The 27,924-nt window shown below is 41.7% G+C and overlaps 1 protein-coding gene across 2 annotated transcripts in view; it reads left to right on the top strand.

Annotated features, from left to right (window-relative positions):
* LOC119124492 (cGMP-inhibited 3',5'-cyclic phosphodiesterase A-like) overlaps positions 1-27,924 on the top strand; it is a 47,135-nt gene that overhangs the window by 14,355 nt on the left and 4,856 nt on the right. Inside the window, exons 2-7 of one of the 2 annotated variants that reach the window (XM_037254533.1) lie at positions 16,518-16,568; positions 21,809-22,069; positions 23,448-23,605; positions 27,117-27,190; positions 27,368-27,516; positions 27,618-27,755. In XM_037254533.1, coding sequence (XP_037110428.1) covers positions 16,518-16,568; positions 21,809-22,069; positions 23,448-23,605; positions 27,117-27,190; positions 27,368-27,516; positions 27,618-27,755 — 831 coding nt within the window. Of the gene's footprint in view, positions 1-16,517; positions 16,569-21,808; positions 22,070-23,447; positions 23,606-27,116; positions 27,191-27,364; positions 27,517-27,617; positions 27,756-27,924 lie in introns of both variants that reach the window. The other variant, XM_037254532.1, reaches the window with a different exon arrangement.

Genomic DNA, 27,924 nt, shown 5'->3' with positions numbered 1-27,924 from the left:
GGTCCAAATTCAAAAACAAAAGCTTTTAGCCCCTGATAGGCTTGATTGTGTCATCAAGTCAATAATCTGTCCACACTCCTCTGGCCATTGGTACGAATGACCTCTGTTGCCTTTCCCTCTTCCTCTTTTAACATGGCTCATCCAAACAGCAGCCTAACCTTCCCGTTATGTTTCCACATTCTCCCTGTGCCAATTTGCACTTTTTTTTTTTTTCCTCCTCTCCACACCCCTCATCACGCCTTGCCGTGCACCGTTTTTATTGTTTCCAGACAGCAGTGAAACATATTGAGGGAGACGTGTTGGACTGTTTGCGCACACATGCTCGGCTGAGGAGAAGAAGAATCCTTCCAGGAAAAGTGGCATCTGTGCAGTCCATTAGACAGACAGGGACTCTGCGCGGGCCACTGACATATGGTGCTGAGCTGTAGAGAGGATGTGAAAGTACGAATTTACGTTTGAGAGCATGTTGGACAAGACTCACATTGCAAGACGGAGCCGCGAATGAGCTCCTACCACCTTTGCACACACGAAGCTGAAGTATACAAAAGTGCAACTCTGAGAAGTAGCCACTCCATTACGGGGAGCAAAACTGTAAGATTTGTAGGAATGGTTCAGCTCTCACTTACTGTATGTTAGTGAGAGGGAAGACTAAAGGAGCAGCGTTGGTGTTGTGCCCACGTTTTAAAGACGGAAAGTAAAGAAAAGGCCGTGAGTTGGAGCCCCGCAGCTGCAATTTGTTAGCGTATTTGTATTTGTGTATCTGAGTGGATTGGACCAAGTATGGATTCAGGCCAGACCAGACCAGGATGTGTTCTACTGGGCAAACACGCTTCAGCTCTTGTATTTTATTTGACTTTTAAGGCCACCGCAGAACAACATTCCTCTCACATGTGTAATGGGTGGAACATGACTGCCTCACAATGTATTAGTGGGTCGAAATAATCACGTTGGAGTTTCCAGAAGCAGGAAAAAAAAATGGCTGCTCAACTGCATTGTCTGCATTTGACACTGAGAAACTGATCTGTGGCTTAATTAAGATCAGATTAATGTTGCAACATGGTTTATTTAAGTCTTCTGAGCAGGAAACCTCACTTGTACAGTCGGCATTAATTCGGAATTATCTCTGATTGTGAATGGTAGTTTTCTTTTCTGTCATTGAAGTTGAACATTTTTGCGTGGTTTAATATGTTTTGAGTAAAATTGGATTGAACAGGGCCCAACGATGATATCGTTTGCGTTCAGGACTTGTTTCGGCAATTTTGTATGGAAAATCTGGTGGGCAAGCTGATTGAGCCTTCGCAGTTTTCCATCACCGTTTAAGCACTGTTGGTCAAACCAATAACAAATCACAATACATTTCTCAGTCAATTACAATTGAAGTGAGTGTGAATCAACTGGCATCATCTTAGCTCAAACTGGTCCCAGTTAATTAGATATTTGGTACTAAACTGACAATGATTTTTCTTGAATGAGGTGCATATTTCGTTTTTCATATATTCGCACTCATTAAGATGTCTGTCCTGGTGTGAGGTGCTCCAGCGAAAGCTGTTCACGGGGACAGATGGACGGATGGTGTACTGTTGGGATCGTAAGCCTTTAATGAGATCAGCTCAGATACACTATCATCGAAACCAAATTAGTCTGTGATGCAGTGTGCGCTAGATTAGGTTTGGCAGGCGCTCACTCACATTTGTGCCAGAGAAGTGACACCGAACGCTTGTCCCAAATGTAATAACTGGACTCGCTTGGTTCACATTAAGCGCAGTGGAATAGATGCTGGATGACGTTCGCGCGATGTGACGCAGCGTACAAAAACAAAATGAGGTCACAGTGAAAGTTATTGTCTGTGTGGATATTTCGGAGTCACTCGGCACCACGGTGTCTTCGGGTCACCGTCATCCGTCATTGTCGACTTGAGTTAAAAATAGTAGATAGCATTTTTACCAACGTTGACTATGGAAAGGTTTATTTGGTTAAGGATGACAGATTCCCTGTTAAGATAACATGTCAGGAGAGAAGTGGAACTCGAGTACATTGTCCTCCCTGTGAAAAGGTCGAAGATCTGGGACAAATTCCATTTTGAATTTCATGTTCAAACATCTTATCGACTGCATGAAGATGTGATCATTTAGGTGCTGATTTTAATATTTGACTGAATATCTCAAATGAATTTTGAAAGCCACAAATATCATTTAGAATGAACTTGGACTGACCTTTTTTAAAAAAAAACAAAAAAAAAACTGTATACTCTTTGGCAGGCACAGACGGATAGATGGGAAATTTAGAAAGTGGACGAAGTTCAAATTGAATTGTGGTCAAACTTCAAGGTTCAATTATAATTCCTCTTTTTATGATTTTTTTTAGAATTTTACTAAAAAATAAAAGACAGGTACTTGTTTTTTATTTTTTATTTAAATGATAGAAATACTGTATGTGATTGTGTAGCTGGTGTAGGGTGTTCCTAATTTTTAGCCGGTGACACTTGCCCTATGTCTAGACTAATGATCTTTAGGGTGGGAACATACAATGGATGGGTAACGGCGTCTGTATGGCATGCTTGTCTGGACGTCCTCTTCTCTGATTGGCAGCTTGCTCTTAATTACCAGACGGACTGTTTATCTTCACTGTTTGCTAGGATCCTTATCAGCTCTAACAGTGTTTTAACTCCCAGTGGAGAATGTGTGGGAGACGCTAAGAGGAAGTCAGCGGAATGTGTATGTGTGTGCCACACAATAGTGGACGTGTCAATGTACATGTTTGATGTGCATTGGCAAACATGGGTGCCCGTGTACAATTGGGTGGGAGGGTATATTGCTTTTGGATTTGATTTTAACAGTGAAAAAAGGCTTGATTACCTTTTAATTTATCTGAATATTAAATATAGTTTCAGTTGTAAGGTTCTTGAATGAATTCTGCTGTGTTAATATGGGCTGTTTTCTTTTTATGAAAGTCGTAAGAATTTTTGCCGGTTGATTTTAACAAATGGCAGCATTTTATTGCCGTTGAATTCTTTTTCTAAATTCCGTTCAGATTTCACAATGTGTGGCTTTGTGGCCACAAGATTTTTTTTCAAGTCGCTAATCCATCCTGTTTACATTTATGCATTAAAAATGAATTCTTTGAGTGTGGCGTCCCATGTGTGTCCATACACCCATTCCGTGTGTGTGTGTGTGTGCACGTGCATATTCCAGCATGTGTGTAACCTGAGATCTGGCCATCTCCCCGTGTGTGAGTAATGGCCCCTGTTTTATTGGTCTGCTCCTGAACAGACTATGAGTAATCACATAATGCCTGTTCTGACGTCAGAGCCGTTTCCATGGCAACACAGTGCTTCCCAATCTGGGGAGGTGTGTTCATTTTTTTCCCCCCCCCTGAACATCTTGTCATATGCGTCCTGGATGGATACAGGATGACTTGAGTTAACACCCCCCCCCCCTCCAAGTTCCAATCCATAGTTTCCCAATGCGCTCTTGTAATATGTAATCCCACACTTTGTAGTCTTCTATCTTGTCTTTATTCCCTCCTCATCCTCTTCTACCTCTTCCACTCTCACTTTGGTCCACTCCTCCCTTCTTCTTATTGTAGTCATCTTCCTGCCTTCCAGCTTTTTCTATGACGAGACCTACATTCTGACGCTTACTGGGCCTTTCTTCTCCTCTCTTAACTCTCCAATTCCTGCCGATCCCTCTCTTCGTGTTCCACACCAGACGTGTCTCCTGGCTTACCGTATGCACCGTTGCCTTCCAACTAACCACCAGGCCTCCGGTTCACTTTCCACTTTCAATGTTTTTTTCTTTGCTTGCTTTGACAGAAATGTCCCGTGTGAAAATTGAATGTATTCCTTTGTATATTTGTTTTCATGAATGCAGAAAATTGGAGGCATCGCCAAATTCAAAGATGGAACGACAGCTTTTTTTTTTACTTTCAGGCTGCACAGAAAAAACTGGGAATTAATTAAAAAAAAAAAAGTTAAACCTATGGAGACAAAAACAATGTAGTAAAAATATCTAACGTGTAACGTAGCACTTCCGAGTCTCCTCCCCCAAACTAAATGTTTATTGCAGTTCCAAGACTGACTTGCAAGTGGCAGCATGGCACCAAAGTGTATCTAAACTTACGAAAAATACAAAGAATAAGCGTACCGGATATGCTTGAATGGTTTCATTAAGATTTAAATGTTGCATCAAAAAGTTATTGTACAATGAAGCATCACTGCAACATTACTCACATTTCCACTAGATTAAAAATAAAAAATAATGACGTCAACTCGATTTATGCTGATTCTAATTCCGTTCAGTGGTGATGGTGGAATTAATCAGGCTAGCCTGGACAAATCCCTTTGACACAATGACACACTGACGGACGACCATAAAACGGACAATCCGTCTGTGTTATGTCTGCTGTCATTGCTTAGGGAGGAAACACCCATTTCCTTGCTTTCATGAAAAAGTCAATGTTAAAAAGGGCAAAAGTTAATACTGGCTCAATGACGCTCGACTAACGAAATGAACTAATCAACACAGTCTAATCAACTAGAGTCTGACTAGTTGTGGTGTGTTCAAGGCCTTCCCAAAATATTTGTGTTTAAAATGATACATTTTGATTTGGAGCCTAACTCAGCTTGCTTTGGGCAAGAGGCCAAACACTCACCTTCAGACAATGTGACATTCCCATGTCAAATCCATTTTTTTATTGCAAATGATGAATCAAAATTCATTACAACCACCTCCTGATAGCTGCACCTTAGTCACACATGCTAACCAGTCGCCCACCGCACAAAAAAAAAAAAAAAAGAAAACTCTTGCTGGCATGGCTTTCCTTTGTTACTCATAAACACACACATGCACGCGCACACACGCACTAAAGTACATTAGTGTGCTGGTCCATGTGACTGGAGGTTTGACACTGGCAGCTGTATGGAGCTCTAATCTAATGAGGTGCATTTGAGGACTTTATTGCCACAGGCAGACTGTGCTCTGCCAACACAGGCACTGCTGAATGCACCTCCACCCCACCGCCCCCACACAGACACAGAGTTTTGAGCCAAAGTGCCATCTCAGCAGATGGATCGAACCTGGCAAAGGGCAAAGTCATCAGCTGTGACCCCACAATTGCACAGAGGACAATACGCAACATGCAACCATTTTTTTTTCTGCAGTCATTTGCGATGCACTCAATGCTGCTAGCTTGTTTGCTGTCCATTAACACCGGTTTGTTATGGATGAAATGAACTGTTATGTGCAAAATGCTTTGTTGGCTCCCCCCCCAACCTTTTCACTGTAACATTGGCTATTTATTATTGGTGTGTCGGCAATTTTGAGATCAGCGATAGCCTCCTGAGACCCAGCAATTCATTTTTGGCCTCCGTGGAGGATGTACGTTTTGGATTTTTTTGATCCGTATCTCTGAAGCCATATGTGTTAGTTCCTGTTGGCCCTTACAGAGGACATCCAAGGCTCTTCACATATGCCATAACCAAGTCCCAATGTCCTCTCAAAATGTCATATTGTATAAAATAAATGAACACATTATTTGACTTTTTTTTTTTTAACTGTTGTAATGTTTTTTTCCACCCCTAAGAACCATGTGGTGTAAAGAAAAGTAATTCAAAATACGTTTTTTTTTGTCCTCTGGGTTTCCGGAGGATATAAAAAGTTGATCTCCATTTGCATGCATGCAGTGCAAATGCAAATGCATTGGACTGTATGGAGCCATTATTTCTACATTTTTTTACTGTCGTAATATTTTTTCCACCCCTAACAATTGTGTGGTGTAAAAAAAAAAAACAATCTCTCGGTCTCAGGAGGATATAAAAAGTTGATCTTCATTTGCATACATGCAGAGCAAATGCATTGTTCTATATGGAGCCATAATGGCTCTTAGCATTCCTCGCTTGTACGTCACGCACAACTTAGCCCCATCAAGCTGTTTATGACTCCTGTTTATGGTAGCCCTCTCCTAATTAATGGAAGTACTTCCCATTACGCCAGTTAACTCTTCCACTGGGCCTGTTTTGTTTTTTTTAAACACAATTGTGTAAACAATCCAAGCTGGTGAGCATCATTTAACCAGAGTTGCAACACGTTATTTGTTTCTGCTTGCTTTGCGTAAAGTGCAATCAAAGTTGTTCTAATTTATACGTGATAAATCGCTGCAGCTTCAGGCGGCAGACCTCCTTTTTTGGACATGTGATTCTCAGCTGGACGTGAGCTCACAGCCCCATTTGATTTAGCCCTGCCATCATATCTAAGTGGCTAATTATGAGAACAACAAATTTGAAATAGTTGCATCATGACCATCGTGTTTGCTGTCTTGGGAGTGTGATGTCAAAGGCTTCTGTTGCCACTGTTGTGTTCACAATTGCAAAAGCAGACTTTGATTTTGAATTGAAGCCATTGTGACATCTTTGAATATTCCAGCCTTTAATTCATTCTGTTTGGATATCGGAGACTTTGTCACATTTGAGCTGTATTGTTATGATTTGACTTACGCATTGAGCTGATGAATTCTGTTCCCATTCAGTGATGTCTTGAATGTGAGTGTGGTATTTTTTTTTTACAGTTGCTGGCCTTCATCTTGACATCAGCTGTGCTATTATTTATTCGTGTTGTGTACTTTAATACACATAGCGGTTCACAGTTGTGCTCTTGGTTTCGTGAGCATGCAGATGGCCAAGACAAAACAGCTTGTTTATTTATTTGATTGGGAGAAGTTCAGTAAGAGTAACACAGGCCCAGCAAACGCGTGATCTCCGCTCTAACCTCGCCGCAGCTTTCGACACGCTATCAGTGAGAACCGAGCCCGATGAATGCGTGGAATGCACACTGACGTCACCGCATGCATCGCATCTCCAGTCACATGGCTTGGTAAACACTGCTAGCGTGGTTTTGTGTATGCATGTGTGCGGTAGCACTCATGGCTGTGACCAAAATTATGTAGACTTCCGTGTTGTTGTTAAAAGAATAACAAGTGCTTTGTATATTTTTGTAAGGATTCCTTCCATGTTTAAATGTCAGATTTAAAAGTTGTCACCAATGTTTGTCCAGCTTGTGGTCGGACCGAACACATACGTGGATGTGTGATTGTTTATGCACAAGGCCTGTAGACCAAATTCATGTGCACTCGTGTAACAGACGTTTGCAGGTCGTAACTGCAAAATGTGTTTATTTCTCTTATGTGGCTGTTCTTCACTTTGCCATCGTCACTCAATGGACACACCATTAAGTACAGCGTCCATTGATTCACAACATGGAAGCAAATCCTCAGAAACATCTTTCTATCCTACACCACAGCAAACTACAAACACAATGTTATGTTACACTGTTATGTTACTGTGCTATGTAGTAGCTTTTAATTTTATAACCGCATAGTATTAAGAAACCTTCACAGTTACGAAGAGCTATGAGTCAAAAAGCAAATGACTCATTTTGCAAGCATAAGTCATGTCTGATTGAAAGAAACTTCTGTGTCAGTCTCTGAGGGATGCTGTATGAACTGTGGAGTGCCTCAGGGCTCAATCCTTAGGCCTCTTTTATTTATGCTGTACTTGTTTCCTTCCTATGATCGATTTTTTTTTAGAAAACATGGCATTATGCAGATGACAGTCAAATCTACCTATGCTTTATAAGATTGATTTAATATTTTTTATTGCTTGTTTTTAAGTGCCTCAGTGGCTTGGCACATAATGTTCTTTCAAGAATCCCTCTGGTCCTTTGATACATAAGGTCCATCTTCCCTTTGGTAACTTTGATTTAACTTTGTTGTTTTAAATGTGCTATATAAATAAAGTGATATGCTAATGGAGACCAGCTAACTACTCACTTATGATGAGCCCCATCCCAGACCCCCCACAGTATTTGAGAAATTGAGTGCCGCCATCTGCATCAATGCTTACGAGGCACATTTGCAACATGCAATTAGCTAGCTAGTTATGCCTACATGCTGAAATGGATCATTGTCAGTTGGGCATGCAATATACATCACCGGAGAAAGTGTTTTTTTTTTTTAAGTCTGAGTGTAAGCATGTGGCCTTTAGGCTGTCATGGCCTTTAGGCTGTCATGGCCTTTGCTGGCACAGTGTGCAACTCGTGGGCTATCTTCTAGTCACTAGAGGCTATAAGCAGATATGGCTCAAACATCAAAAATGGAGATTAGTCCAGTGGAGAATATTTCTTTGGGGCAATTTCAATATTTAGTTATCATTCAAACTGTTACCAACACTGTTATCTCTGCTGTGTGTGAAAGATATTTTTAAAGTCCAGCGACAACCACATCAGTGGAAGAATGACTGACGTATGTATCTTTTGGGCATTGTGAGGCGGCGCTCAAAAAACATGGCTGTGTCTCATTTATTTTCCCAGAGGACCTCAAGCTTCTCATGCGTTTGGCTTTTTTTTTTTCCCCCCCTATAGTAGCAGCTTCAAGCTCCATTGTCACGCCAGCATGTCCTTTGAGAAGCCCTGCGCAGTCGGTCAGGAAAATCTGTCTTTGTACATTCACGGTTCTTGCAGATTCGTGCATTCCTGCTACTGAGGCCCTCTGGGAATGTCACGGACAACTCTCTCGCTTTACAAGCTAATGGTGGAAACCTACCCACGGGCCTTATGTCAGTCTCTCTCTTAATGCTCCAATGGAACTTTTTCCACCTTCATATAAAAAGAGGAAGTAAAGATTTATGTCCTTCTACATGTACACAGGTTTATTAGAGGCCAGGGATTAGTTGGTACTCGTACTTTATTCTTTCGTACTTTATCAGTGAGTTATAAAGGGTGTCATTTAAAAGAGCATACTTTAGTGGGCTGTCATTGGCTTGTGTCTTTGCTGCAGTCCTGTGGGAAACTCGATGGAACTGTAAATGTTCTTCAAGCATGGAGTGTTTGTCCCGTCCTCTCTGATGACCGTAGACAGCGCACAGACCTTGCTGAGTCAAACGTGTGAATAAAAGATGAAATAATAAATGCGACGCAGGCCGCATCGCACGCTCACATTCTGCCGCCATCGTCTCAACTCCGTCGTTTTTGGTTGCCAAGTGGTGCTGCTTTAATACTCCCTTGAACAAGGAAAAAAAGCTTTATGTTATTGAAATTACCACCCGCTTGTACTCCAAAGCTCCCATTTCAAGGTCAAATCGTCATGCTGTTCAACTGGTCATTAAGTTGCTCTTGACGTAGATGCGGCTGTCCAAGATAAATATTGTCGCCTAAAGCAGTCAGACTTATGGCTTCATAAAAACATTTTACAGTGGAACTGCACCCAACCCTTTGCACGGCTTGCACAAATCTAATCGCTTTAATACACTCCACAGTCATCAAAACTGAGAAAACTGGATCTGCCTAACATTTAGATTCATGTGATGCTTCGCATATGCGAGACAAATGTTGGGGATCTTTTATGAAGTCTCACACATTTATTTAAGTACTTCTAAAGCTCGCTTTATCTCACCAATTTTACTGATCCAAGGCAAGTGAAATAACACAAACAGATGCCTCTTGCAGTCATTTTGTGATGAGCAAGTCAGTACAAACAATTTGCTTGTAAATGTGAGGAAGCAACTTTTTTTCATGCTTATTATTTTTCCATGATTTGTCCTTGTTAATACTGCCAAGCATTATGCTTCCTGCTTGACAGTTTTTGTTCTGGTGTCTGGCTTTTTGCATGAGAGACGAGTAGAGCAGTGAATCAGCCTACAGCAGCTGAGTGGAGTCAAACAAGCATCGTTAGATTTATTCGGTGTGCCGTTGTAGTCATTTTCATGCCTAGCATGACCCATGTACGTCCAGAGCCAACGTCCACTGAAGCGTCATAATGTGTTTTGTACGCTCTTCCTGTGACTCTAGCATGAACTGGTCATCAGCAGCCATAAACACTGTCCCCTGCATTGAATCGATTGCGATTTAAAACACCCAAAGCAAACTGGCACCTTGCAAACGGAACAGAGCGGAGGCTTGTAAAACAAACAAACAAGTGAACGCTGTGTTCCCTCCTTCGCCTCGCAAGGCCCCAGCAGTAATCCTGACTGGAGCATTATACTCTAATGGCTTTGGCATGCTCCTTTGAGGGGGGGGGGTCTTAGCCCACCAGATCCCCTAAACGCATAGAGCCGAGAACCTCATTCCTTGAGCCAATCTGAGGTTGTGAGCAAGGCAAATGAGCATGTGCCCCCAATAATATTGCAGAGAAATAGACGTCCATCTTTGGGATCGTTAATCCAAGAATTTCGAAAAAGGTTAACGATTTACTGTCAGATCCGTGTTGCTCATGTAGCATCACTGTGGCCTTTAGTGACTCATGTGGTGAGAATTGCTCTCGACTCAAGCTAAGCCCTTCCCTGGGTAAGCTAAGGATGATCAAGCTCATTAGTCACACATTAGTCAACAATAAGCAGAATCCAAGTAAGAAAGCGTGAAGGGGAGATTAGGTGGTCCACATAAAGTTTAAAACGCATCATGAATAATATTAGCGCATGTGAGCATTTTAATGGCCATTAAGTTCACGGTGAGCGCACAGCACATGCCAAGGAGGTTGCGGCGTGTTAAACTTTGCATAGACACAAGTGTGTTCCTTGTTTCCTGCACACGGCCCCTCTGCTTTGGCAGCCCACCTTAATAGTTCCCTCCAGTGATGACGCAAATGACCCGTGATGACTAGCCCCCCTCGCTAAAACCTGTAAAACATTAGCCAGCTTGAATTGCAATGACTCTCGCTCTCCATACTCTCCCATCAGCGGGTGGACGAAAGGAGATTTATAAAGTCTCCTCCCCGGTGAGTGACTACAGGTACTCGAGTGGATGTGGGAGGGTGTACACACAATATTAACATGGTACAAGCAGACAGCATGTGACGTATTCAAAAGTATTTTTTTTAAACATCTAATTCATTATATTAATTAATTAAATAATTACTTTTTTAGGCTTTTTTTTCTTACCGTCAAAAATGTATTTTTATGACTTCAGGTTTATTGAAGATTTAATCATCCATAAGTGTGAAAGTGAGCGCGAATGGCTTTTATGTGCCCTGCAATTGACTGGTCCATTTGCCACTTGCCAAAAGTCAGCAGGGACTCTAATGAGGACAAGTGCCTCGGCAATTGAAATAATAAATCTAAATAATTATGTAATCATTGTGTTAAATTATGTTTTCTACAGTTATACATTAAATTATTATTATTTTTAATATTTTAGATATATTAATAATTATAATTTAATTTTTAAATGTTTTTAATTGATCTTTATTTTGTTTATTTTTAATTATTCACAGTTAAATGACAAATTGCAGTAAGTCAAGATTTTTCAAAATACTGTACACCTGTCATGTATTTACTTTGGGCCTGACACCCATGAAAAGTGGGCTCTTGTGTTCTTGCTCGGATGACTTCTGACTAAACTGCTGTAATATCCAAAAAGCTCATCTCATTGTCAGAGACTTTGCAGGATGTGACCTAGTTTTTGGTAGCGGAGCAAGAGATGTCAAAGAGCGCCGCAGACGCCAGCTCATCTCCGACGCGGCGTGCTGATAGAAGAACAATGTCGGAAAATGAAGGGGATGATTTTGTCTGCTCGAGGTTGGCAGGGTTGACTAGAAGTTCAACGAGGTGTAGTCTGAAGTAAATAGATGTTTGTTGAATGATTTGAGTTCATAGACTTGGTGAGAAAGAACGCTTCGAGTTTAATTGGACAGTGCAGAGGTTTCCGCACAATCCCTTAGTTAAAGCTACTAAATCCTGCCTGCTGATTTTATTTAACCCAAATGTAAACTCAGCACTCTTTTCCCCTCTCCCTTTCCCTTAAATTGTCCTCACTGAATACTCAAGTGGAGTCTCAGTCAATTCAGGCCACAGACTAGACACACATCAATGTGTAAAGGCTGTAATGTAGAACAAAGTAGGACGCGATGAGATGAACAGCGAGGGCTAATGAAGCGCTGACCGTGAATGAGTGATTAGGAAACACGTGCGCCTACTGTATCTGGCACTAAGCTATATTTGGGATGAGGTCGTTTCCGGCTCATTTTCAAGACACGTTTTAAAAAATGACTCCGCAGCGAGTTGATGACAGTCTTTTCGGCTCATTCCAAGACCTCTCGGTGGGACCTGGCGATGGAGGCTGGAGCTCCGAAGCACAACACTTGACACCCAGTAGGAAGTGGCTCTTAGGTTGGTATTGGCCAGAGCAAGGAAAACAGCAACGTTTTTGTCCAGTTTGTTTGTGCTAGGTACCTCAGAGATGGAGGCTTGCTGTGGGCTGTGGCTCGGGGCCATGGTGGTGGAGAGGCTGACACCCACTCTGCTGCCCCCCCCTTAACACTCTAACAGGGAGGAGGTCTGCAAGTTTATCTCCCTGCTACTATTTTCAATCTGTCAAATATTTTTTTGAAGGCGCCTATCCTTGTTGTGACCCCTATAAATAAATCTGGTAATATGTTATCGTAGCAATATGAAAACTGTTGGGAGGTACGATGTACGCAGACTTTTGCATTCATATGAACAGTCGAGCCCATAAATAATGGGGCGTCGACTCAATTCTCGGTCAAGGTATGGCTGCCATTGGAACTACTTCACTCCTCTATGCGCATAAAGATGAATTCAGGAGTACGTTATATGCTCATATTCAGCCGAATGCTTCAGAAGTCATTGGAGAAAGGCTTCATGGTGCTGACGGCACACCTTGACAGCAACCAGGGAAAAGTAGTGGAAGGTTATGCAATAGGCCAGTCAATTACCTGACCTGAATCCGACTGAAGATATCGCGTTCATAACTAACGTCAATAACGTCATGCTAGATTGTTTCTACATTTCTTATTTTGGTCACTGTAGATCCATTATTAGTCACTGATGGCATATCAAGAGCTGCTTGCACTTGATGAAAGTCTGGAATTTGCGGCACGATTCAAAGGTTCATTTATTCTTTGTGTATTTTCCAATGATGCATTATGAATTACGTACTAAGGGGAGCGAAAAAAAACACAAGTTTCTATCTGGTCAGTGCAGTGTCGGTCTGCCTCATCTACCTCTCTAAGCACCTGTTTGCTTTCCTACCACATGTTTAAGGCTAAGTGCACCTCTTATTTACTCGCCTGTGTTTGCAGTAGACTTGGTCAGGAGGGGCTCGTTGGGTCTCGTTCAGATGTCAGCTTTCACCTTCATTCCACGCAGTGGATGGAAGTGTCATTATTTCAGATTTTTTTTGAATGATCAAATTGTAAGGAGCAGTCGTTTACTGTTGGTTAAAATAATTGTGCATAAAAATACAAGCAGAGAAGGATAAGTCTCAAGCTCCTGTGGGAATAATTCATTAAGCATCTGCAAGGTCTACCAAGTGAGGACAAAGAGTGGGTGGATGCATTATCGTTGGCTTTTAACATCCAGGACGATTGTTCGATGCCCTTTACAAGTACTTTGTGTCTTCATTAAGACAAAGGTTTGCTGAGTACTTTAACCGTGTCAATACTGACAGACATGCGTTCACCAGCCACGAGAATTGTCAAGGCATTCTGAAGCAAAATGTGTTAACACCCAGCAATGAGTGAAAACAAAACAACGGCTTATTCTCGAGAGAATTCAATATTGCCCAGAGGTCCCTCAAACCTGAGTGTCAAATTGTCATTCCAAAGGTTGTGCAGAAAGGTTTTAGTTTCTATTCACATCATGTTTGTTTTTTTAAAGTAATTGTTGCTTTTCATATGTTAATTTGCAGGAAATTGGTGTTTTCACATTCAAATTATTTCAGTGACCTTCTTGGGTTTAATTTCTTAATGGCCGGCTAGAAATAATTTAACTTGCAGTCATCTGCCATTTGGCTAGCTATAAACCATAAAACTGGATCACAAAGAGGCCAATAAATCCTTCCTTTGCCTATTCTGTGATTTGTTTTTATAGAATAATACCCACACATTAAAGTCTTATCAAACAACTAAAGTACACACTTTGTTGCCCCTCTAATTCATGTACATTAAATCACCATTGGTGTTCGCATCTTGATTGAAGGGTCTTCTTCCCTTTTCAATCATTTATTCTTCCAAGGGATTGGTTGCAGTCTATTATAAATCCGTGTATGATGAAAAGCCATGGATGGGCTGTGCTTTATGGTGAAAGGGCAGCTCACTGAAGTTATCCGGTGAAATAAAGGGCATGACGTTCTTGTGTTGGCACTCTGGAGTTTCAGAGCGATAACACATCTCTTTGGAAGTTTTACTTCTCTGGCTGACTGAGTTTTGTTGCCTGGAGGTGATTGGAGAAATCATTCATCTGCACTTTTACCTCTTTAGACAAAATACTGGGTGTTACCTCAATCTTACAAAAATCTTTCTGAAGCTAAAATAACGTTTTTATCGCATGTTGTGTCGTGTCAATGTGTGGCTGATAACGTTTTTATCGCAAGTTGTGTCGTGTCAATGTGTGGCTGATTGTCCCTTTGTAATGTGCATTATCGACACCTGCAGGACTGGAGTGGAACAGCAGTAGGAAGTCACGCGTAGGAATTTCGTAACCTTTCTGGTGAACTGCTGTACTTGCGGCATTCAATTCCACTTTCTCATTGCTACTACTATTCTTGTTAAAAATCAATTAAAAATTGGCAATAGGAAGCACAAGTGACCTGGCAATTAGCACGTCTCCCTTGTGGTTTTGAACTTTCGGGTTCAAATGTCTAGCCTTTCTTTGTGGACTTTACATATCTTTCCCATGCTTGCATTTTCCGTTCATACTCAGGCTGTCCCAAAAACTGCAACTAGCCAGTCCAGGGTGGATGAGACATGACCTAAGTCAAGAAGAAAGACAGAGCAATACCCCAAAGACAGTAAAACCAGACATACTAATGAAGACACATAAATGAAATGTTAAAAATCTGCCTCGCTCGTTGTATATGTTGTATCGAGATTACAGCTCACATTTCAGGCCCTGAAAGCAAACCATTAGTCACTGTATTATTTGTGTGTATGATGTGTACCTCATCCATATGTATTAGTGTTCAGACCCAAACCACAGTCTTTGGAAGGTCTCTGGGTCACACATCTATCTACCTTGTACTTTTCTTATTTGCTAGCCAGCTCTGATTTGATTCGAGGTAAGATCTTGGCCCGTCATGGAGCCTTGCGTGTCACGAGGCTGTGTTTCAGGTCACACACATGAAAAGCGGCCTTACATAAGACTGTTTGTGTACACTTGGAGATGATCATAAGACCTTGCTCAGGTTCGCCATTCCCGGATACCTCGACTGTTGTCAAAGCTTTAATGAAGCGGTTAATTGGAGGCCGTTTACAGTGAATTTAATAAATGAACCTTTTACTGTGTGGATGAAGCGCTACCTCCAATTTCAGTATCCAACTTGATGAGCCAAGTGACAAATTCTCATTCTAATTGAATCAAGCTTTTTATTTAATATAGTGTTTATTGAAAATCATCTAGGGAAAATAAAAAATCATTTTACTCATTAGGTTATAATATTAATTTTATCTCCACTACAGCATTTTAATTTAGTTTCTTTGGGGAGGTATTGAAATCGTTTTACAGATTTGATTCATAAGCTATTTTTAATTAAATGCATTTATTTAACTCGGTGCTTATACCGAAAAGCCATTCCTGTATTGTTTATTCACTAAGCACTATTATTTACAAGAAAGTCGTATTTTGTCACATTTTTCGTTGGTCCTTCTTTTTTGCCCAGCAGGCAAAAGAGCCTAGTGATTCCTGGCTGTTAAAAATTATTGTTGGTTGTGTTTTTTTTTTTTTAATTTTATTTACGGATTTTTTTTTTTTTTTTATCCAAGCCAATAAGAACAACAATCCTGTTTGTGTTTTGCTTGGAGTCAAGCAGCATTACAGGACCACACGAATCACACTGGTGTCAGTACAAGCCTCTCTTTTAGCCCACAGCATGACACAACTCAATAAGCCTGAGTGACACATTCAATTACACCTGAATTATCTGTTTGGCGCCAATACAGAGACGCTTGCCTTTGGTGAGTGTGGCGCAATGATTTGTCAAAGTGACATGTCAGCTTTGTCAAGTCCTCTATGGACTGGAGAGCTGAGATACATTCAACGAGTCTTTAGTCGTGACTTGGCTGTCCCGAATTTCCAGAGTACGCGTCATTGCTCTCATGCATGACTCTGGAGAAAGTGAGAAAAAAAAAAGAGGGGGTAAGGCCTGAGGGGGACACATTGGCTGGTAATCAGATCCTCCGCCTCCACCAGACCTTCAGGCAGCCAGTAGGAACGAAAGTAAACCAAACCTGACTGTGAAATTGCATTAGATGCCTGTGCTCAGTGGGAAGAGGGGAAGGGGGGGTGGCAAACTCATTATCAATCGCACGGTTTCTCAAAATTTTCACAAATGTGCACTATGATGTAATCGCTATCAAATATATTGCCTTGTCAGATGATGAAGCTCCATTTTAATTGACATTCTCAGAGAACCCCCCCCCCCACAAAAAAAATGCAATATGTTTATGAATGCCGCTGCTGTTTGTACTTTACAATTTTTGAATTTTTTTCAGTCATTTACTTCTTTGTTGTTTTGCAGATACTCGCCCGCTCAGACTGGGAGCACAAAAGAGGCTCCCGAGGATCGCAGGTGGGTTGGCCGACGCCACGCACGCACACACACATACACACACACACACACACACACACGCACGCACGCACACGAGTGACACACACACACACACACATGAATGCTTCAAACATTTGTCATGTGCAAAATCACTGAATGAAGTCACCGAAGATGATCTTCATCGCCGAAAATAAGTCACGTATACACCCAAATCCAAGTTTCATTTTGATACATAATGTCATAGCTCACATATAAGCACAACATTCAACAGGATAAACACAGACTTAAGCTGATGACTTCCTATTTTTTTCTCCCATTACTCCCTGATAGTGGAACGAACACAATAGGGCACCAGCCACTGGTATCGGCACCCTTCGTGGTACTCGATTCCTTGATCGGCCCGATACCTGTTATTGGTACTCATCCTTAAACTTTTGAGGTGATGCCCTTTTGAACTCCCTCTTGTATTGTGCTGGCTTCAAGGACCGAGTTGAATGATTTGGTCACATTGGGGACATTAAAGGTCAATGAGACACATGCTTTTAGAGGACAAAAACACACATGCCCAATATATGGGCACCATCATTGTATCGAGTTGCCACTGAGCCACAGGGCACTGTTGGACGTTGGTACGGCACTTTTGCTGCGCGTGTGTGTACACGTGTGGCACCCGCTATCAGCAGGATAGGCTAAAATGAATAGAGGTGACGACAGCGTGAGATTAGATAGCGCCAATAAATCCTGCAAAGTTGTTGTGGGAAGAGGGCATTAATTATTCTTTAATGATGTGCGATCATAACTCTGCCATGACTTGTAATCAATCAATGTGTGTCTAATTTCCTGCTTAGACTCTAACTGTGAGACAGTATGATCTCTCCCTCTGGCGTTGTTTGAGTGATGTGTCCTCTTCAATGATTGGTGATTTTGCAAAGCTGGTGTCTGTCAATCGAGTGACAAGATGTGTGAGAGTATTTTTATTTTTTTTCTGGCAAGCATCTCCATGGGCAGGCTGTTGTCCCTTGGCTCTGCTCTCTTCCGACGGAGGCTGCTTGGCTTTCACAGTGCAAGCGTGACACCTCGTCAGATGCTTGCATCACACAGCCACCTCTTGAGCTGCTCGCACGCGGGCTTGATTGATTTGCATCGCGTCGTATTCGCCAGCACGCAGCACATTAGCGGACGCATTTTCCAAACCGCATCTATTATTTTCCCTCGCGAGCCAACGCTTTCATGGATGTTAGCTGTGGAATTGACATTAAAATTACAGTACGTATGGAAAAAGGTCTGTATTGTAATAAATTGCAGGCAATCAAAACACAGCCAAAAAAATCACTTCATGTCCCTTCTTATTAAATCATTCTATAAAAAACTCTTGTAACGTTTAGAGTCCACTTACGTATATTATGACATGCCTGCTGCATTGATAGCCAAGCTACAGACCATCTTGTACCACATAATGAAACGCATTCATCACAAATGTAATAGGCTTAAAAAAAATCATCTGTCCCAAATCATTTTAATAAATTCTTTTTTGAAGGTCTTTAGACATTAGCAATGCCACAACTAAAACAATATGGTGACTAACTCTGTGTATTTAGCCGCTATTAATGTTTAAAAGTCTTTCTGCAACAAAGGTTTAAAGTGATCACATTTTTTTAACTATTACTAACTAAACTAACTATTTTAACCACTTTTTTACGAAAGTATCTTCCGTACTAATCCTCTTCCGTACACTTTGAATTAGTGGATATTGAGCAAAAACTACAAACGTGGGAATGGACCAATAGTAGCGATTTGCAAAAAAAAAAAAAAAGCAAATGAGCAGAATCACACGAGCAAAATCAGAAAACAGGTGAGCTGTGATTATTCATTATGTCATTTTCAGTCGACGCTAAGTGGCAAAATGGCAGCCCCCCTCAAGTGGATGCAAACAGGTGCATTTTTCTGCTTAATTCATATTCAACAAGCACAATATTAATGAGAATGCCACGCTTAGACTCGAAGGGGACATCGTAGTGCCCAGCCACTAAAATGTACCACATGAAAAAGACGCCTCAATTAAAATAACTGTGACCTCCTTCATATGATATTGATTTTATTTTTTTTATTGCCCCACATCCCCTTACATGTCCTTTGTTTGAATAAAACATGCAATAACAACATGTTGCGGCCAGGCTGCGGCGGCGGAACCGGGTTCAGTCTGAGCAATTTGCCCGCTTCTAAAGAGCTCGTAAAGGGATTTGGGCTCGGGGCTTGTTTGGGAAGTTGGAAGCTGAGTGCTGGGTGTAGTTTTGGCTCGACGAGTCTGGCTGGGAACGAGGAGAATCCGGAGGGATCTTTGTGCTATGATTCACACTACGTGTATCACTGCTTTGTTATTCTAAGTGGTGAGCGCTTCAGATAATCCGTTCAGGGCCATTATATGGATTGGCCGTCAAAGGGGAAATATAAAACGAAAAATAATCATACCACGTCAGCATTTTGACATTGTCCGCAAGATTACGAGAAAGCAGACATTCACGTCGCGTGCGTAGCCTCGTCCTTGTGAGGACTAATATTTTCTTATAGGATTTGAATGTGTTTACTTAGAAGATCAAACACTTCACTTTCTTTCCAGCAGGCCCTTGAGGCCATTTGTCCCAGCGTTTAGTTCCCTCGCGGGACGCATTATTTTCTCACTATTGCACAATTTCAACAAATCCCACACGTCGCTTTCCGTTTACTGCAGACTCCATGGATGGCCTGTTTAGATGATGCAGCCAAATGAGTACCAGATCGCAAATATGTGACCTTTTTCCATTAAGAAAATCATCAAGGAAAGTTTACTTGAATCCCTGATGTTTTTATTTTATTCTTTTTTACAAACCTGATAAAATTAACATCAAAGATTAGGGGAAAAAAATCTTTTTTTTGGTTGCGTGCACAAGATGTGACTGTGCCGACACGAGTGAGCAAAAGCCAAGTGCACACAAACAAGACTTCAGAAGCGACTGCTCATTTGTTTTGACCAGCCCTGGCTCTCATGTGCGCGTACGGGCCGTCGTCCGGGCGTTGCTCCGCCGTACGCCTACTTACACGCTTTTCCACAGCGAGTTCACACGGCCAGTGAAAAATGCTTCACTGCGCAGGCCGTCATCGCTCATCCGTGTCACAACAGAATGTTCACGCCTCGGCTCATGTTTGACTTGGCTGTTAGCTGATCATAAAAAAAGTGTTTATTGGTGCTTGTCCGTGGTTTAAATGTTACATGTTAACAAAACCTTGCGCATTCATCATTTATTTCAGTTCTGGCACAGGCATCCAGGTTAGGAGAATTATCACGAGCATTTTGGCAGCTAACATCAGTCAAAGTTGCAAATCTTGATGTAGCACAAAGCAATTAAAATGATTATGGTTTATTCTACTTTTGAAAACTTGATTTAAAATACATCACACTCTATTTGTGAACTACATAGCTTTCGACTCGATCACACTTGAAGAGTATTTTTCTGTCCACTGCTTCATCATATCAATCCAAATATTTTGCATTGAGAGAGTGTTTTTCTAGAAAACAGCAGTCAGTCACATGCGGTTCATAACCTGTTCAGAAACGTTAAACACAAACATTAAGTTGATATACAGGATATCCAGTAAAAATAAAACAATAGTGTTGTTTTGGCAGAAAATTAAAAAAAAATGATACGTGTCTTTCAAATGTTTTCTTTTTTTTTTTTAAGAATTTGACCCAGATTTCACTTATTGTATGAGAACGTTGGAATTATCCAAACAAATCTCGGTTGTAGCGGGCTGGCAGCTTGAAGCTTTCAGCTACTACATGCTATTTATTATGCTGTGTTTTGTATAGTTTTGTGTCTACTTACTTTTATTATGTATGTTTTTTGTGGTCATTTTTAAATATTTTTGAAGTATCGAAGAAACGAGCAGGAGGGTTTAAAAAAAAAATTGTGATTTTAACTTGTGAGCTAAGCTGATTGATTTTTATCCCCATGGTCAGAGCGAGACAGTTTTACTTGTGTTTTGCGATACCGTGCTTATAAATACATATTTTATTATATATGTTTATCTACACAGCGTCCCAAAGCTCAGAAAATCTCAGATTGAAATCTTTTATGGCACTGGCACTAAAAAAAATTCAAACCCAACAGCACATTTATAGATACCGAGGTCCAGTTTTAGAGTTCATCCAAGCAGTGTGTTGTATGTAAAGTCATGTTTTATTTATTATAGAAAGGAACTCAGTAGCGTACAGCCACACAATCTTTATTTGGACCTGTACACTCATAGAATATTTAAGTACAATGAAAATTTTGTACGCAAGCCATAGAAGAAAAACAGATATGTTGAATCTTAGAAAATTTGCTGACATTTTATATGATAGTGGAATTTGTGTCATTTGAGGCATATTTTTTATTTTGCTTGACCTGCAAATTGCACCGCTTAATGGGAAGGTTCCGCTTTATTTATTTGTTGATGATCCAGATGGTCTCTGTGCGTGCAAGAGTGTGTGAAGATATGAGACCCGCTAGGGGGTCATTGTTTTTATTTTTCCCGACCAGATGTTATGCAGCCCAAGAGACACTTGTTTGCATTTCGAGTGGACAGCATTTAATACAGAAGAGGTGATGCAGAAGTTGCGGATTAAGAATAACCTCATTGACAAACACATGGCTTTTTGTACTGGACAAACCCAAAGCTGCAACTACTGCAGACTAGGAGGGAACATTCATATGTACTCCGACCTATCAGATATGAGGAAGGAAAATAACGTGAAATGTTCCCACATGTTGAGGCTGAATGGTGAGTACTCAGACACACGCGTGTTGTGTTCAAGCCAGCGCCAGGATATTGAAGCCAGCATAAACATACAGTATTTTTTTTTTCGGGCTGTCTAGCAGCTGGTGTAAAATGGAATGTGACGTTTAGGGGGCGAGAAAAATCTGATAACATTGTCTGTGCAAAACGAGAAGTCTGGTGGAGCTATTTACCGACAGTTAATTAAGACTGGACCCGGCTCGGGAAGATGTGAAAGTTAGCAGATGACTCGAAAAGAGATGAAGCCATGTTGTTTGGCTTGGATGTTGCTAATGAGCTCATTCATTAAGCGATGTCGCACAGATGTGGTTGGCTGGACACGCTTCAGACAGATTTTGTTTGGTCTAAAGTCCAGCCAGACTACTGTTCGTATTTCCTGTGCTGCCCAATCCTCCTTTGTCACAATTCGAGCAGTCAGAATATTTTTTCACTTCATTTCTCCATTCTAGTCATCAGGTACCAGCATCATGGTGGACATTGCAGTGATGGGAGAAGCACATGGGCTGATCACAGACCTCCTGGCTGACCCCTCTCTGCCCTCCAACACCTGCACCTCACTGCGAGCTGTCAGCAGCCTGCTCACCACCCAGCTCACCTTCCAGCCCTTGCATCGGCCCCGCCCCGCCCCCCTGCTTAACCCCTCGGACGCCTACGTCTGCTCCGACTCCGAGGAGGGACCCGAGAAGGGTGAGAAGACGTCCATCCATAAGGTAAGGAAATTCGTGGGGGCGACATGTGGTGCAAATCACGCTGAGAGACTTGGGTCCAAACATTCAAATGTACACTTGTCTTTGGGAAGTATGTGCAATTACCCTTAGATGGAACTGCGGTCCGCCGTATTACGGCCCAAATGATTTAAAGGGCACAAATCGCTCCACACACATGTTAATCTTTGAGCCCGTCTTCCCGCTAATGGCTGCTGCTGCCTTTCAGACCTTTTAGCTTCAAATGAAGGAGTGTGTTTTCATAGAGTTGAGTGAAGAAAAATAGAGCGCGTCTACTGCTTGGAGCTCGCTTCTCCCTTTCATAGCCACAGCTGTGTCAACATGACAGATGTGCAAAAGTCATACTGTGTGTGTGTGTGTGTTGCGTGTGTTTAAGAAAGAAGGGCAACGTGACGTATGCACCTCTCAAAAAGGTTCAAAAGTGTGTTGTTGATATTTTTTGGTACGTTTTTGAAGGCAACGCCCATCCTGGCGGTCCTTCGATAAAACCAATCACGTTGTCTGGCCTTGTAGGAGTGACCAATGGGTCCGCACTTATTAGGATTCCGCAGAAAGACAATGTCCATCCAGATCTGTGTTGGAGGAGAATCGCAGGAGGGAAGTTATTTAGCAATGGAAAAAAAATGTCTGTTATCGTTTGCTTCTGAGTAATAGCAGGATGTTGGCTTTTCAAACACTTTCTTTTTAATTTACAATAAAGCCAAGCAGACGTACTGCTTTGACATTTCTGTTTCAAACACAGGATCCATCTTTGTCCATGATTTCTCTGCAGCCTACAGCATGGACTGGAAGACTTCCACTTGCAGATGATGTTAAAGTTGGCTGGTGTGACCACTTGCGTTCACACTGTTCAAATATCTTAAAGAAAATATGGAATAAAAATTGCTAGTAATATCTCTATTTTTAATGTGAAGATAATTTGTAATTTTGATGAATTTGACGCACAATTTGTCTTTGCGGGCCTTCCTAAAAGAATGTGGCGGGCCGTATCTTGCCCTTGAGTTTGACGTCAGTGATTTAATATAAATGCTAATGACAGTGCCGTTGAGCAAAGGGGCAGCAGGAAAGTGTTTGTTTGAGACACTTTGCTTTGAATGGGCTCATTCATGATTGCGAGCCAATATTTATTGGGTCATCAGACTGCGCAAGCGAGCGAGGGAGAGACGTTGCCATGTTTTGTGCTTCTTTGCCAAGCTGCTGCGTGGCATGGAGCAGATGGAAGCATCACACATGGGCAAACAGTACAGTGTAAAAAAACGTTCATACATTTCACCAAAGAAAGCATTCAAGCGCTTTTTAAAACAATGTCAGTTTGATTCCTTCTTGACCTTTTAAGCATGTTTACCTTCCTCTCTGCATGCAGCGTCTGAGGCGGAGTCTCCACCCGGGTCTTCTGAGGAAAATCTCCTCCACATGGACCACCACCACCTCCGCCACAGGCCTGCCCACAATCGAGCCAGGGCCCGTGCGGAGGGACCGCAGCGCCAGCATCAAACCCTACCACGAAACACTCATGTGCAGGTAGTCGACCGCTACACGTCTCACATATCCACCGAGCCCGGCTTTTAGCCATCCCTTTGCTCGCTCTAGTTCCAGAATCACATGCTTCATTAGATCATACCTTGTCCACATAGTTGTACGAAACTGCAAAGCAAGACCTCTCATAATGGTTTTTACGTTCTGACATTACATCAAAGTTATTAGGTTTAGTCCCAGCGGTGCGGCTGTAGGTTTGCCGAACGCATCAGCGTGACTGCACAGTCATGGCACAGTTGTGTGTGTGTGTGTGCAGCCGGAGCCAGAATGGAAAGAAGGCCCACAGGCAAAAGGCATTAACCCGAATAACTAAGACACGCATAAACTCTCGGCACATTAGCGCTGAAGATACTAGCACGAGAGCCGAGTCCATGAATGGGCCCCAGCGACTGTCGTGTGTATAATGTGTGGTTTGCTGTGCTGGCTTTGTAGAAGCTTTGGAAGCTAGCTTAGATGCAATCATGTTGAGGCTATTAATCGATGTGGTGTGGTTTGCACTTCAAAGACTTTTTGACTACTTCATTTTGTTTGGAAAGAAAGGCAAAACAAGTCAAGACGGCTGGCCCGCTTGTGTCTGCCACTTTTCTTACAAGTTACGGCCATAAATATAAATCTTCTTTGTTGTGATCAGTCCAGAAATGGCATTCTTTAAAGCGTGTTTGTGGTGACCGTGCTATTATGTTTGGATGAATCCAGGACAGCTGAGCGTGTTTTGAATCACTTTACAAGTATTGCACAGTCAAAAGACATTTCCAAGTATCCCGGCTGTGTACGTGCGTGTGTATGTGCTTTAAATATGATCTACGGGACATAGTGTAGAGTTTAAAATATTCTTCTTTGAATATGCAAACAATACTCCAGCAGCCAATCATTTTGCAATTGCTTCAAGCCTTGGTGAACTTTACTTTGGAAACGTTAATATTAAAAATTATGATTGTAGTTATTTTCATAGCGCAACATTTCCGCAATTCAAAACAAGAAATAAATGATAATGTCAACATCACATTTCAAAAAGACGACTGGGGGCAGTGAATTTCCACATGCACATAAATATAGCCTCTTAAATGATTCTCACAGTTGGCCATAATCTGATTGAAATAAATCTGATGAAAAGCAGTGCTTTTTATAGTCCTTCTTCGGAAAAAGTACTTTCACGCTAGAGACTTATGTCGCTTGTTGACATCAGTCGGGGAAATTGGAGTACAGTTCATTTTCAACAGTTCCGATGACATTTTCCACTCAAATTTAAGAAATTGATTTGTATTCTTTTTCGATCATTTTAATGTCTTTATGTGTCGAGTCAGTTTAGGACATGCGGAAGGGCTAATAAGTCTGTCGGCGGCTTGCTTGGCGCGTGTATTTACACAATAACCGTGCGTTACATGAGCACATTGTGTAAACGTAAGCACACTGAGCCGCTCTTGTACACAGGGGCCCACTTTAACTGCTCTGCTCAGCTCAACTGTAGCAGGCAGGCTCCAGCTATGACCACTTAAGGTGGTGTGAGTATAAACAAACACCAGGGCCTCTCCTCTGTCACCAGAACCCTACAATTATTACATTTACACACATTGGATACACCGTCACGAGTGCATTTTGTGGAAAACAAACACAGGATTGGACTGGGTTTACTTTTACTCTCATCTTATTTATTTCATTTAAGCAGCTGTAAAAGGAAACTTGCAGTTTTAAACTTCGGATTCAACTTTAATGTTTTCTTTTTCTTCAACTCATTTTACTTTCTCAATTATGTTATGTTAATGAGATGAGGTCATCTGGACCGTTTGATGCTCGGCACCGGTGATCAGGACTTTGAATTAATTGAGCCATTGTGGGAGGAAAAATAAACATATGGCTACTTCTCTGATTTATCATCTTTACCATCTTAATCATTTAGGCCTATTTTCTTGCCCGCTCAATATTCCCATAATTTTAGATTCACTCTTTAGAGTTAGAATTAGCAATAGCATCACCGTCAAAGCTTCTTCGCGTCATCTGGCTCAACGAGTGAATAGATTACTGGAAGCAGAAGGAACGGGTTTGTCAGTGTGTTGTGATTGGTTAGACAAAGAAAATATCCAGCAAAGAGTGAAGAGAGCGAGCAGAAGCCAGCTGAAATGTTCCAAAGATATTAAACAGCATTGAAAGACAATTCATCATTAAAATTGTCTTTTACCTGCCAGTTAGTAACTTTTTTTTTTGATTCACTTCTAGTTTTTTCTGGGCACCTCCCACATTCCGAAAACATGCCTAAGTTAACGGAAGACTGATATCGAATTATTGGTGTGATAGGTTTTGGAATTGATTTTCTGGATATCTGAGCTGCACCTGTGGAAAAGCAGTTTGAGAAAATTAATTGACTCCTTGTGACTTTATAATCATGAAGCTGTGTGTCGATTCATAGACACAAACTACTATACGGATCCTGTGCAGACTCAGGACGTTCTTCTGATGGAAGCAAAGTCACCTAATACCTGACCGCATGTAAACCGAACACGTCCACCTTTCTTATTTCCATTCTGCGCCGAGGCCTCAATGTCACTCGCTGAGCTTATTCTGCTGCATTAGCAGAATAGGAAGCATGGCTGCCAGTTTTTCAACTTTCATTAAAAGTCAAAGCTTTTAAAAGCCAAGCACTCCTGCCTTGCGCATACCCTTCCCCTGACAATAATGCACTAGCTGTTCGCCCGCCAAACTATCAAACTATTTTATATTCCACACCTGCGAGACATTACGTGCAACGCTCCGAACTGGCCCCGCAGACACAACACAACTCTTTGTTGGGGCCTCGGAACCGTTAGTCTAGGGTCCATGGGCACCAAACAATTTCTCCACCGCATTCTTTTGTGCTTCAAGTAATTTCTCCAACTTTTGAGGATATATAGTTTAATTGGAAACACCCCCCATCCTGACAATAGCTACAATGGGGGAAACACGAGAGCTGATTGAGAGGCTCCCCGTGGTGATTTACGTCAGACTCAAGAACAGCCTCATGATTATTTGTGTCATTCCGAGCAGCACCAAGATGAGAGAATGCTGCCTGTCATTTCTAATTTATTTGTGTGGTCATCCATTATATTCACTCATCTTTTTTTGTCTGTCGAAACAGCTGCGGTGTTTGTTCAAGCAATGGCGGGAAAACAAAATACTTAAAGGGATCCCTCATTAAGTTTTTACTGTCAACATCTTCCAAGTGCTTTGACATCCAAGACAGATATATTGAATGGAATCCATCCCAATATTTCAGCGCAGCTGCTGACAGGAAAGGCCTGTACGCATTTTTTTAAATTTTTTTTTTTACAAAGTACAAGCAAACACATTTATGTACTATTCTCGGTCCGCCTCTCCCCCAGTGCATTTCAGTGGAATGTGCTCAGCTTGTTCGGAGGCTTTAGTTGGATTTTAATTGGTTCCTCCAAGCACTGTGTCGACAACATGCACTGTATATATATTTTTACCAAAAAATAGTTCAACATCAAATCCCTCTTGTCTACAGTTGTGGAAGACCATACATAAAGCTGAGCCACGGAGAGGGCTCGATAGACAAGGGAGACCGAGTACCACGTTCAGGTACGCGGGTTTCACTTTTCATTCAAATTTGATGCACAATGCTTGCAATCTCAGCGTAAGACAAAATTGATTTCTTTTACAATCCCTATAACTTCAAGAAGGTCCAAGAAAAAAAGAAAAAATTCTAACAATGAACTCTAACCTTCACTGACTTATTATTGCCTCTTTCAACAGCAGAGGATCAAGTGGTTGCGTCGTCAGACTATGACAGCACCCACGAAGCCAACCATAGTGACAGCAGTGATGTAGCACACACAGAGGAGGACACAGAAGAAGGAAAAAACTCCTCCCAGAATGTCATCCTCCACCCGCTAATACCTCCTGAGGTAAGACACAAAGACCATAAAGACCCTTTAAATGGCCCTCAGGGACATGAGGAGACAGCATGATGTTTCTATAATGAAAAAACTCCCTTTTCATCATACAGGACAAACCTATCCTGGCCCCGGAGCCGCTATTAATGGAAGATTTAGAGCCGATGATGAATCAGCTAAACAATTGGAACTTTCCCATCTTCAGCTTGATGGAGAAGACAAATGGAAAATGTGGACGGATCCTCAGTCAGGTGAGGAAGTCAGTAGTCTTCACTAAACCTGACACGTGTTTTAGAAATGTGGAAGGAAGCACGAGAACCCGACGAAAAGCCGCGCAAGCACGAGGGAGAACGTGCTAACTCGACACTGGATATAGGGCGCTACAATTCCAACCCTGAGGTGCTAACCATCAGTCCATTC

Source organism: Syngnathus acus, chromosome 6 (genome assembly GCF_901709675.1).
Source record: "Syngnathus acus chromosome 6, fSynAcu1.2, whole genome shotgun sequence".
NCBI classification, from domain to species: Eukaryota; Metazoa; Chordata; class Actinopteri; order Syngnathiformes; family Syngnathidae; genus Syngnathus; species Syngnathus acus.
Note: the sequence above shows the minus strand (reverse complement) of the source record. Positions and strands in the feature narration are given on the sequence as shown.